The sequence below is a fragment of the Cryptotermes secundus genome, unplaced genomic scaffold (genome assembly GCF_002891405.2).
Source record: "Cryptotermes secundus unplaced genomic scaffold, Csec_1.0 scaffold1670, whole genome shotgun sequence".
Classification (NCBI taxonomy): domain Eukaryota; kingdom Metazoa; phylum Arthropoda; class Insecta; order Blattodea; family Kalotermitidae; genus Cryptotermes; species Cryptotermes secundus.
Genome location: NW_019729935.1, coordinates 72781 through 86667, shown reverse-complemented (window position 1 = coordinate 86667; position 13887 = coordinate 72781). Strand labels below are relative to the sequence as shown.

General features: G+C 37.3%; 1 protein-coding gene across 6 annotated transcripts in view; it reads left to right on the top strand.

Moving 5' to 3' along the window:
* LOC111865893 (protein lap4) overlaps window positions 1–13887 on the top strand; it is a 221069-nt gene that overhangs the window by 179577 nt on the left and 27605 nt on the right. For 5 of the 6 annotated variants that reach the window (XM_023854324.2, XM_023854326.2, XM_023854323.2 and 2 more), the window contains one exon: window positions 11303–12427. The exons of the other annotated variant lie outside the window; for it this stretch is intronic. In XM_023854324.2, the coding sequence (XP_023710092.1) occupies window positions 11303–12427 (1125 nt within the window). The remainder of the gene's footprint in view (window positions 1–11302; window positions 12428–13887) is intronic. 6 annotated transcript variants of the gene reach the window in all.

Below are 13887 nucleotides of genomic sequence, written 5' to 3'. Positions count from 1 at the left end.
AACCATGATGAGGGAGGTGATATGATCCTCTTAAATATTAGGTTTTTTCTGAATGACACAGAGTTACAACCCAGAAGGTCATGGTCACCACTGTGTTAACCTCAAATCCAACATAAGAAACCAGTAGTTGCTGTAGGATGACTTCTTCTTATTGACAGTTACAGAAACATCATGAGCAACTACAGTTTACCAGTGTATAAAGACATTATAGACCAGGTAGATTCTAAAGGGTACTGACAGTGGTGTAAAGCACACAGAATTACTGAGTTTTTGGACTTTTTCCATCACCCGGTATTCTAGAAAATGGAAAACGTGACATTTGGGAAATTGGATCAGATCTCAGTTTGCTCTTTCTAAGGGGCCCACCTGAATAGGTGTCTTCCCCCTCACTTGAGGGTGGAAAAAGTCCACAAACCCAGTAATTCTGTGATTCAGACTCCTTAGAAATATTATCATACCTTGATCAGCAGTATGAATAGCAGAAAGTTATTTGTTTGTTCATGTAATAATTCCATGCTGATTTCAAAGGTTATATAGTGTAATGTGAAATGAGAGGATAATTATGAATAATAAGAATAATAAGGTGGTATGGATGTTGTAGGAGGTAATTGTGGATTGCTTTAAATTTCTTAGCCAACAATTTCCTTGACGTGCTGGGGAAAACCACAGAAACCTCCAGTCAAGTTTACTGGTCTCCCTGCGCATATTCAGGGTGGGATGCTAACCACTACTCCATGTCATTTGACTGAAGAGTATTTTCCATAATCAAATTATGTGACCAGTATTTTTTAATTGCTGCAGCAGGTGATGAACTGTGGTGTATTTGCAGGCATTTTATGGGGAAATGAAATATATGGCAGCGACAGGATTAGAATTTGTGATGATTTGTAATAGGTTGTTGCTTTTTTTAAATTATACATATGTCAGAATGACATCTTAGATATATTGCTGTAGAAGAGACTGCCATAGCTTTGGTTCAAGGGCTCTTACAGTTACTTTTTAAGCATGAATCCATTAATATTTGTTTGTTAATTAGGTATAGCAATTATACACACAGATGTATTTCTTCATTCTGAAACTTTCAGTATTTGTTACTTGAGTGATGTCACATCAGAGAAGATGAACCTGTAATCATAGCAAAATCTTTGTGCCAATTCTTTCCTCTTGTGTAAATGAATGTTATAATCTGTCTTAATCTCAAATAACTTCAGTTTTAACATGGTGAGACAGATTTATTATATTCTAAAATTTAATTTCCTGTTGAAGGAACCTTATAACCATTTGAAGTTTGGAACTCAGTTATGAAAAATTCGTAAATCGCTTCAGTGTTGTAGTTGAATGGTTCAGAGAAGGCCCAGACATTTTAAACTAGCCTAGTGGGGGCTGGAGTCCAAAAGGGTTCACTCAGCACATCGGCCACTGATTGGCCTATTGTACCTGCCCCGAGTGATTATGATGGTGAATTTGGTGGAATGAAGATTGACAGGGGAAACCGAAGTACTCGGAGAAAACCTACCCGAGCACCACTTTGTCCACCACAAATCCCACTTGACCAGACTCAGGCTTGAACTGAGGCCGCCGCAGTGGGAAACCAGCAGCCAACTGCTTGAGCTATGGTGCGGCCCAGACCCAGACATGATTATTGTCTAAAGCTGAAAATAATTACTCCTCCAGAAAGTTCAGTTATAACAGGTGTTTTGTTCCTCTCATTTTCTGTTGGCAACACTGATTTTGTTTTGTTCCTCTCATGTTCTGTTGGCAACACTGATTTTGTTTTGTTTTGTTCCTCTCATTTCTATTGGCAACACTGATTTTGTTTTTGAGTGAAAGGGCCCTAGAATGGAAATAAAAGAGCTTCAACTTTCCTGAAATGCTGTATAACTTTCTGTGCTGTTTTACCATTTTCACCATCTGTGCATCGCAGTTTCTTACAAAGAAAAGAAATAGAGACAGGCAGCAATTCAAAGGGAGACGTCTCAGTGTAGTGCAAGACAGATGGCATACATATACTGATTGTCCCAAATATGTAAGGACTAAAGTAATTCTAGTCAGTGTCAGATTGTATACTTGGATTGTTCCTTCCTGCATCACGTACAGTATACATATTTTGTACTGGAGATTTTCCCTTGTCTGTGATATCCAGCATATACCATTAACACCTTCCTGCCACTTCATGATGTATGCAATATATTCTGCAATCTGCTATTCATTTGCATTGTTTTCTTCTTGGAGTGGTTCTTTAATATACACTATACTGGACTGATGTGAGTGAAAAGGTAAAGGTAAAGTTGTGCCTGTGCTTAATTAATTAAGTTCTGTGCCATGAAGGCATAAGGAGGAGTGGATGTATTGAGCCACCATTCTTGACCTTGGCACAAGTTGAAGTGGTCAGCTTTACATGTTGGCTGCTCTGCCCCTGGGGAAAGAGCCCCTGGTACCCATTGGATAGGAGGCTGGATGGGCTCCAGAACTGGTGTGGATGATGTGGGGAGGAGAGAAATGTTGCTCCCACTGACCCCTCAGCTGTAGAGCCTGTAGCCATTCCCTATACTGACTGTGCTATCCAGGCTTTTGATGTGAATAAAGAATAAAACAAAATTTGAAACTCTGACTGGAAACATGAACAGAACTAAGAGTTTCTGCAAATTTTTGTGACATGAGTAGGATTAGAAATACAAAAGTTTGGCTTCTTACTTCAGAGGCCAAGGGTCAGTCTCTTGGCAGTCCTTGTGGGAATTATGGTGGAAGAAATTGAAAGGTTATTTTATCAGAGTTGCAGCTCATAATGTTGTATTTCCCCATGTGAATTTGGAACGATTTTATAAAATGGTCCCCTGTCCCTTAGTAAATAAATAACAGGGTAGCTTTCTACAATTTATTTTTCAGTCTTCTACACTTAATATAATACTGTATTATACCTCAGCTCATTTCTGGATTATGTGTGACTGTCAGTATACTAATAGATGTCAGTACATGTAATCCATGACAGCAGCTTTTTATAAACCCTCCCATGCCCGTCACATCAACAAAATTAATTAAATTGAGTTTGCATTATTACATCTTGTAAGTCTTTCTGTAATAAAAGTTACTAAATTGAGCCATTACACTGCTCACTATCAATTTTATTTTATTTTTTTTTCATAAAGCCTTTTGTGATCTAATATTGTTCTGTAAACCACACTTTCATAAAAATTAGAATATACAAAACTATAATTTTACCTGTGGTTCTGTATGAGTGTGAAACTTGGTCTCTTACAGTAAGGGAGGAACGTAGACTGAGCGTGTTTGAGAACAGGGTGCTGAGGAGAATATTGGACCGAAGAGAGTTGAAGTGACAGGAAACTGGAGAAAACTGCATAAAGGGGAGTTTTCTAACTTGTACGCTTCTACAAGTATAATTAGAATGATCAAGTCAGGGAGAATGGGATGGGCAGGGCATGTAGCACAAATGGGGGAGAGGAGGAATGCACATAGGATATTGGTGGGAAAGCCGGAAGGAAGGAGACCACTGGGAAGAGCCAAGACATAGGTGGCTGGACAATATTAAAATGGATCTTAGAGGGATAGGGTGGGATAGTATGAATTGAATTGATGTGTCTCAGGATAGGACCGGTGGAGGGCTCTAGTGAACATGGTTATGAACCTTTTGGTTCCATAAAATGCTGGGAAGTTCTTGAGTAGCTGCACAGTTGGCAGCTTCTCAAGAAAGGCTCAGCTCCATGAGAGAGTGAAGCAGCACTTTCACATTCACTACATCATCTTGAAATTGCGCCCTTATAAAATAGTTTTAGATGACGAGGTCTTTGTGAACCTGGCTCTGAATTGATCATGAGTAGTGAGATGGTTCAACTGTTAGAGATTCTGCAACTAAGAAATTGTGAAATGGACAGTTTTTATTGATGTAATTGGGGGGGGGGCATGATGCCACTTCAAGGTGCATACAGTTTTGTATTAGGTATAGGTGATTGAAAAATAAACTGTAAAAATACAGTTACAGACACCATTTAAAATGTATGATGTAAGAATCACAACTTAAGTGCGTACAGGGAAATGTGTTTCTGGTGTTGCAACTTTATTTTTCCTTGCATTTCTAGAGACTGTTTCTTCTTTGTGTGAAAGCTTTTAAATTGCATTCTTAATTTTATATTGGACATGTTCAAAACTTGCATTTATATAAGTTCCTTCTCTACAGTAGAAAATTGTGAAAGTTCTTATGGGTCATGTTTCATGTTTCCTACATTTTAGTTAAAATTGTTAGACCGTTTTAGTGCTCTTTAGTGATTGTGTTCGATTCAGCTGTTCTAGTACAGTATTACTTTATTAGTGAAGCAATATTAATTTTAAGCTAGTCTCACTCTGTCTTATAATGTACATTTCCTTTCCTCCTTGAAACATGTTTTGTGTGTAGATGTACCAGTGCACACAAGCATGTATACCTACATATCTGTGGGAGGGATAAAATTATTATTATTGTATGAGGAGATGCACAGTGCAAAGGACATTGTCAAGTTTCGTTTTTTAACACAAATGTTCTTTAAGGTGATGTGGATCTGAAATGGTGCTCTGCAATAATTCATAAACTACATAGAGTAATCCTGTATCAGTTTAAAACTTATGGAAATATTGTGGTCATTGAGTGCATGAAATGTTGTAAAAGTTACCACATTTTCTGAACTTTGTAAATGTCTTCATATCTTCACATGCTTATTTCTTCAGCATGAATCCTGTTTATCAAGGAATGCTGCTATTAATCTCAGTCCAAAATTAATTCAAATGGAGGCTGCAAAAAAAAAAAAAAAAAGGAAAGGAAGAGAGCAAATACAAGAAATGTTTTGTATTTTTCAAAAATGAAGTGGACTGATTTCATTAATGCTTTCAGAGTTGTAACTTGACACAACAGTTATTTCCATATTATGTCAGAAATTTGACCCCTTGTTCACATAAGAAACAGGAACGAAAGGCAGATATGCACAAAGAAATCATTTTTGTTAAAGTGGGTTTGATAGATGAAATGAAGTAAATGTTATGCAGGACTGAGGTGTATGTATATGCTTGGGTTAACATGGCGTGACAACATGCATAACCCAAGTATGTAGTCAGGTTGGAAAGGGTTAAAAAGACACTTGAACCAGTCCCAAGTGCCTAATATCATAAAATGACTAAATGTGTCTTATTCTCATAGTAGGTACATTTTCAGATGTAGCAAAATTTCCAAAATGGTAGGTCCACTCATTTTTAGCCACATGTTGCTTAAAGGAAAATATAGAACATAATTTGTGTATATAGGATTGCAGCTGTAATTAACATGGTGTCTGGCAGACACAGGCTATATCACACGTATTTATTATATGATCTTTATTACATAAATGTTTTTAACAGTATGTCTTTTTGTATCAGCATTTATACCGTTTCCATATTTGCAATGACCATAGTATAAAAGTCTTGCTGTAATCTGTAATTCTGGTCAGATGGAAATGCAAGGTCTGTTTACAAAGTAACTCATTTATTTTTAATAGTGTGTCAGATCAAATGCATCTTTGTCAGGGTTTGTTTACATGGGTGTTCATTATCATTTAATATTTTGATCCAAAGCTATTTTTAGAGCAGAGCCCCCTGGTGCCTGAACATTTTTGACATGTAGTAAAAATTATCAATACAAGTTTGTTCATGTGTGAACCCATATGCATGCATGCGCGCACACACACACACACACACACACAAAAGTATATTCATATATTTTTCAAAGATTGGAATTGAATTGAATTGAATTGAATTTATTTACATTCTATAAATCCTAAGCAGGTTAGTACCTTTGGATACAGAACAAGTCAAAATGTTACATACATAAGTACAGGCAATTTTAGCTTAAAAATTAATATAACTTAATTTTACATCATTCTCTATTTACATTGAAGTATTCATCTAAAGAGTAGAAGGAATGAGCATGTAGATAATTCTTTAACTCTGATTTAAACTTTTTAGTATCATTGCCCAAGTTTTTAATACTTTGTGGCAGATTGTTGAACACTTTTATGCCAGTAAAGTAGACTCCTTTTTGATATACTGATAAAGTTGATGAGGGTAGGTGGAAGTTATATTTTTGTCTAGTATTCATGTTATAGACATCAGAATTTAATTTGAATTTATCTTTGTTGTAAACAACAAATAAGAGAAGCGATAATATGTATTGCGATTGAAGCGGTAGAATTTTTAATTTCTTAAATAATTCTCTACATGAATCTCTACTTCTACATCCTGTAATGATTCTTATTATATTCTTTTGTATTTTAAAAATTATTACACTATGTGAAGAGTTCCCCCAAAATATTAATCCATAGTTCATAATAGAATGAAAGTAGGCATGGTAAACCATCTTCAATGTTTCCTGTGACATAAAAGGCTTAATTGATCTCATCGCATAGCAAGCTGCATTTAATTTAGGTATAATTTGTTCAATATGTATTTTCCAAGACAGGAAGGAGAGCAGGATATGGAAGTTTCATCATTACAGACAATGGATACTGAAAGTAACTAAAATAACCAAGAAAATGTGAATTGTCTTGCATCACAGAATGGTAAAGTGACATGAATACTGTCATAATAGTGGAAAATTATAGAGAAGAAAATTATGAATACATGTATGGCAGTTAAAAAGTCGAATGTACTTATGTGTATCTTTCATATAGGTTTTTCATTGTCTTCAGTTGGAATTATACAGTTTTATTTAAAAACTGTGCTAGGTTACTAGTACTACGTAGTTATTGTGTTGAATGAAAACCAATGTGAAGTTTAAAGCTTAGGAGTATCCGAATTTCATCCAGAAACTGAATGCACCAGCGCTATATGAAATGTGAAAAAAAAAAGTGTGAGTAGTCCGTGTAACACATGGTTATTATATTTTCCACGTGAAACACGTGTTTAATATGATGTCCTTCAAAATATTGTCCTGCACAAGACTAGGGGAGCCAAGAACATTTTGCAAAACAGATCATAATTAAAATTCAAGGAACGTGAACTGAAGAAATAAATAAATGAATCTGTTTCCAGGGTGTGCCACCGAACTTTTAACTGCCTCTTCACTTATTCATTTGCCAGCTGCTGGTATGTTATTGGCCTCCTCTCCATAATTGTAAGGGGTTTATGACATGTTCATTGTGTGTGGATGTGTATCATCAGTGGGGTTATTCAAAAACTCCATGGTTTTAGCCTGCTGGTGAACTATACCGAGCAACTGCTGCTTGTCGGTGAAGTTGTCAGCGCAACAAATCCCCACAGCTGTTAATTTCAGTTTTCTAGACTGGAGCCACTATTTCCTTGAAATAGATCCTCAGTTATCCTCACGAGGCTGAATAGCTCCTCAGTTATCCTCATGAAGCTGAGTGGACCCCGTTCTAGACCCACTACTTCTCAGAAAATCTGGTAGTTCCAGGAATCAAACCCAGACCTCTGGATCTGAAGCCAGGAATGCTGACCACTAGAACACAGAGGCGGTCTCAGTGGGGTTATTAAGGTCATAAAAAGTGAATTTCAATTTTTATGTAAAGGTTCTTTTAAACATACACGTATGTGAGATGGCTGCAGCATTCCCTGACATTCTTCCAGACACTGTAACATAATAAATAGTATTCTACACATAGAACATAAGTTTTAGGTGTAAAGCTTCACTGTAATGTCAGTACACACATCTAGAGAGCTTGAATCATTGTTACAGACTCATACAAAATATAACTTCTCTTCAGCAGAGAAACACTTTCATGAGTTGGTGATATTTATGATAGGCCTGGGTTTTCAGAGTCTGAATTTTTGCTGCACTTCACAGTCCTGCCATTGTCTGTTTTTAACTCTCACATGCCACCTCATGCACATGAGCAGAGAATTTGCTTGGAAATCATTGATTTCTTCTAATTTCCATGTATTTGATTCAGTAATTTTAATTTGATCTTTCTGATAACAAATCTGCTTCTCCATCTGGCTCACAGTCTGAATTGTACAGAATCTGAGGGATATGAAGATTACCATCTTGTATTTGGTGTCATGTAGTCTGATAGAAGTTTCTTAGTCTTTTATAGGAACATACTGACACATCCTCACGGTAAAACAGTAAAGTACTCCCCTGCATTGAGAATGGAGGTACCATATTTGTCTGAAATGTTGATAAACTTCTGTAACACTGCACACGATGTCATATACAAGAAGACAGCAAACTTTATAGTCATCACTGTGAGAACCTCATGTCATACTCTGTAGCATGTATTAATAATTCTGGATTCATTACATTTCATGCCTGTAAATCAAAATTGCATTCATGAAGAAATTCAGAGGTTATTAAGTACGGGGAACACTGTTCACTGCAGAATCTTCTGTCTTTTTGTCTGCTGGTTAAACAACATAAGGATTATAATATACAAAATAATAATGTTATCTGTAGTTTTGTAGGGGTGTGAAGCTTGGTCTCTGACATTAAGAGAAGAACATAAATGGAGGTGTTTAGAACTGGGTGCTGAGGAGAATATATAGATCTATGAGGGGTGAAGTAACAGGAGACTGAAGAAAACTGCATAATGGGAAGCTTCTTAATTTTTGCGCCTTGCCACATATTGTTAGAATGATAGAAGCAAGGGGGGTGAGATTGGCAGGATATGTAACACCCTTGGGAGAATAGTAGTGCATGTACGGTTTTGGTAGGAAAACCTGAAGGAACAGAACCATTAGGAAGACATAGGTATAGATGAGATGATAATATTAAAATAAAGTTGTGAGTGAAATGTGCAAATACATGAGCTGACAAATACAACATCCAGATACATTCAGTTCACGCATTTCTTACCAAAGTAAAACAATGAGTCACATTCCTTCAATTGATGGCACAGCTAGTATTGTATTGTGATAGAAGATGTAAACAGATCTTGCATGGGATATATATTGGCAGTAGGCTAGTGTTGAATGGGGGACTTGCAGGAAGTGGGAATTGTTATGAATGCTGGTAGCCCCCCTCCACCCAAAGGAACTATAGTATTTTGATAAATGTTCTAGTTATGCTCTGTGAATTATTTTATGATGGAAAATGAAGCCTCATGTCTTCTTTGTTATTTGTATATTACCAGAAAAAATGTAAAAATATATTTATTATTATTATTATTATTATTATTACTATTATCATCATTATAATTGTTATTATTATTGTTGTTACTGATGTTGCTGCTGCTGCAACTACTATATTTCATCAGTGTGTGTCACATTAACCAGCTTTTCATACTGATAACCATTTCCTAACTTCCAAGTTACAAGTATTATAGTCTCCCATTTTTGTATGATTTGCTTACACAAGTTATATTTTCAGTAATTTCTTGTTTTAGTTTTCTTTAATCTCTCCTTAAATATAGTAATCAAACACAAAACTAAATATACAGAACCTGAAATAGGTTGGATTTAATTTCTATTGGTGAGTATTTTGCTGGAGTAACCAAATTTTGTTCCTTCATTCATGAAGCTATCTGTATGATGTTCATCAGTTCATTTTTTATGTTTAGTACAGATATTCCTCTGTTAGAGCATTAGATGTGCCCATTAAAAGTATTTTGTTAATTTAAGATGTGTTAGCTGGAAAGAATTTTATCATAGGTAATAAACAGGAAGTCGTCCTTTCACATTGAAACCATACCTGTTAAGCAAATGTGAGGTGTCCAGATATGATGGTGATCTGATAGTGGTTGAGAATGTGGGATTGGCTTTGAGGTCTGACAATTAGAGTATGAAATCTACATGGCCGAGTGTCATCTGATATTTCTTTTTTGCATAATATGAAACTGATAAATTTGTTTAATTACAAAAAGGATACTAAAGAAGGTGTGTTAGCTGAAGCATATTATACCAGGTATGTACAGAGGGGTAAGGATCCACCAAGCCAGTACCCCCAACATTATGCACACCTCATAATGTGGTGTTGTGTTCTTATGTCCACTCCTCATATTTAGAGTTTTTCCAACATCGGCCCTTAAATTGCGTAATTAACAGTGTTCTGGTGCATGTACACTTGATGCATGATTATTATGTTTCTTTTTATATCACATTTTGCTTTGAGACTCAAGAGTCAATGTAAGCATGATGGAATGTTATCAATTTGCATTTTTTTTATATTTATTTACTTTTCAACTTTATTATATTTGATTGCAGGTATCAGACTCCTATTAGTATTATTGGTTTTGGTAGTTACATATATAAAACTAAAACTAACAGTTTTCCTCATATAAATAATTAAGAGGAGATAAAGGAATTGTTGTTACTGTTAAAATGGCAAATAAAAAGAAGGAAATTGAGGGGTTTTTTGGGGGGGCGGTTGAGAAAGCAGTCTTCTGGGATATGGCGCCATGTAGATGTGTTAACCGACATTTCAGGGGAAAGTATCGGCTCCATTTTCAGGGTAGAAGAAAAAAGAAAAAATCTGCAAGTGAAGAACCAGCATGAGCAGGTGCAAATAGATATTTTCTTCGCTTTTCTTCTACCCTGAAGATGGAAGCGATACGTTCAGTCTCTTTACACCTGCTCATGCTGGCTCTTCGCTTGCGGATTTTCCTCTTGTGCCCTGAAGATAGAGGCTATACATTCCAGTCTATTTACACCTGGTCACGCTGGTTCTTTGCTTGCGGATTTTCTTATTTTTTCTTCTACCCTGAAGATGGAGGCGATACGTTCCTGCGAAACATCGGTTAACACAATATCTACATGGTGCCACTTCCCAGAAGACCGCTTTTTTCATAGTCACGTCCGTGAAAATCTCAAATCTTACTGAGGCGTTTTTTTGTTTCCATGTGGATGCCTTCATCAGACAAACTTCATAAATAGAGGTTGAACCTTTAATGTCTCCTGGACCTTCATTCAAGTGTGAATGGCATAAAAAACATTTCAGTCAAGTAGTGGGCTGTATCTTTGAATCTGAAATGCAGACAAAATAAATTGAAACAGTACCAGGTGGCATGTCATGTGAACCTCAAAAATGTGATCCATTTGGCATTTGTGAAATCACATTCCATCAGCTGCTTGTCACAGTGGTTGCCAAAGTTAATTATGCCAAAATTCAAAATTCTGAATGTGGGTACAAGAGTATTTTCATCATTTTGGTGTTCCTTTATCTTCCTTCATTTTACAGTATGTATTTGAATTAATTTATTCTTTTACATGTAGAGTTTCATAGTGGGTAACTTGGTTCTCTTATGATATCAGTCTTATGAATGCCTACTTTTTTAATTCTTTTGAAACTAATGATTTACCTTTTTTTTTTCTTTGTCACTGGTTTGCCATGCAGCCTGTTTCTGGTGGGGCCAACCCCCTTGCTGGCGTCTCTACTACGCTTCCTCGCACGTCTCCAAATCAAGCTAACTTGACAGCATCCAAACAGAATGCAACATTGCCTTTGCAAGCGAGTATACCCAAAACACAAGCTTCTCTATCCCACGCAGTAGCCAAAACAGAAAACACTCCATCTGCAACTACCCATTCCTCTGTACCTGTATATGCTTCAGCACTGGATGGTACTGTGACACATTCAGTGCAGTCTAGTGCTTTGCCTGCAGCACATCCCATGCACTCTACCTTTATAAATCAAGGCTCCTATTCCACTGCTGTTCCTGCAACAGTTCACTACACTGTTCAGGTTCCAAACTATAGTATCCCTCCTTTACCTCAGACAGCCCCACTCCCTCCTCCCATTTCTCTTCTCAATTATTCCACAATTACAGCCCACACTGATGCAGAAAATAAAAATAATCCAGTGAACAGCCTGCACACTGGTTACAGTGCTGTGGGATCTCTTCCACAACCACTTTCTTCAGTGACTTTCAATTCATCCTCCGAACAGGCTGTACAGCCCTCCCCACAGACTCAGTACAAACAATATTCCACCACCTTCCCACCCTCCACTGCATCGTATTTCACTGAAGAAGCCATATCACCCTCATCACACACTTTGTATAGCCAATATTCCAGCATCCCACCTTCCACTTCCACTTCCACCACTTCCACTTCCTTCACTGAAGGAAACATATCAGCCCCATCACGTTCTCTGTGTAACCAGTATTCTGCTGTCCTGCCCTCCACTGAAGCAACCATACCACCGACATCACACACTCTTCATAACCAACATTCCGCCCTCCCCCCCTCCAGTGCCACATCATCCACGAAAGGACCTGTACACTCCCGAACACGCACACTGTATAGTCAATATTCTGCCCTCCCACTCACCAGTTCAACTTCTTTCACTGAAGAACCCCCATTGCACACTTTGTATAGCCAATATTCCCCCCTTCCACCCTCCACTGGCGTACATGATGAGGAAGATCCTTATTCCTCCACTGATGACTTGTTGGATCCCATTGCTCGCAGCCGCAAACCAAATGCTCGACTTTCTGGAAAGAAGATCGATCTGATGGAGGTGGGTTTATAAGAACAGACGAAATAATTTTATTTAAGGTGTAATATTTCTTACCTTGTTCTTTGAGGATTTGGTGTAACATGGTATGGGCATGGAATGGTGATGTGAGGTGAAGGAATACTGTCTTTCCCATGTTGTGTATTGTGGGATTTGGTACAAAAGTAAGCATAAGTGGTGTGAAACATACTTCATGTAAATCTATGTTGAAACTGTGTTTGTAGGTAGTTCCTATAGGATTCTGACGATGGTGTATAACACACTGATATATTGGGTTTTTGGACTTTATCCATCGTCCTGGTTTTTAAGATAACTAATAAAAACACAACATTTCGGAAACTGGATCTGTTTCCGTCCTCAGGTGAAGGAAAACACCTATTCTGTTGGGTCCGTTAGAAAGAGCTAGCCTCAATCACTGGACCAGTGACCACTGGACCACTGGACGACGTTTCCGAAACGTGTTTTTATTAGTTATCTTAAAAACCAGGACGATGGATAAAGTCCAAAAACCCAATATATCAGTGTGTTTGTAGGTGTTATATGAGAGTCATTTGGAAAGTAACCTTCATTTATTTTAGGCAACTAATGTAGAAGCGGGTGAGAGCTCATGCATTCAAGGCAAAGTCACATGACTGTTCACTTAGTGTTTGTTCTTGTCTCTACAGAGTGAGTTATGATGTGTCCTGTGATTAATAATTCCACCAGCTGTGAAATTCTCACTGTTGTCTACTTTCTTCGTGCTAAAAACACAAGTGCTGCGGAAATCCAAAGTGAATAATGAGCAATTTATGGTGAAATTGTAATGTGTGAAGGAACTGTAAGACAGTGGTGTAGGATGTTCAAAGGTGGGCAAACACATGTTCACAATGAAGAGCTAAGTGGTTGGCCATCTGTAATGAGCAATGTTCATCTTCAGAGTGTTAACCAAAAATTTTGTGAAAGACAGCACTTCACAATTTAAGACCTTTCATGTGAGTTTCCACAGATTTTGTGCACTATTCTTTACAAGTGTATCATAGTTAGGCTAGGCTGTCACAAATGTTTTGCAAAATGGGCTCAAAAAATGCTCACAGATGCACACAAAATGCAGAGAATGGCTTTGGCTTTGACTTTTTTATAGCAATACTACAAAGATGGCGATGAATTTCTCAGTCACATTGTAACAGGTGATGAAATCTTGGTTTCATTTGTGAATGTTGAAACAAAAGAGCGGTCATACAGTGGATGCACACAGATTCATCAAACAAGTCAGAAAAGTTTAAACAAACATTGTCTGCCAGAAGGCTGATGGCAACTGTTTTCTGGGATGGGAAAGGAGTGCTGATGGCCGAATTCATGCAGCAAGGGACCACAACTATGTCAAAAGTATATTTCAAGACACTGAAGAACTGCATAGGGCCATTGGGACAATGGACATGGAATACTGACATCTGGTGTAGTGCTCCTCCATGACAGTGGGTGTC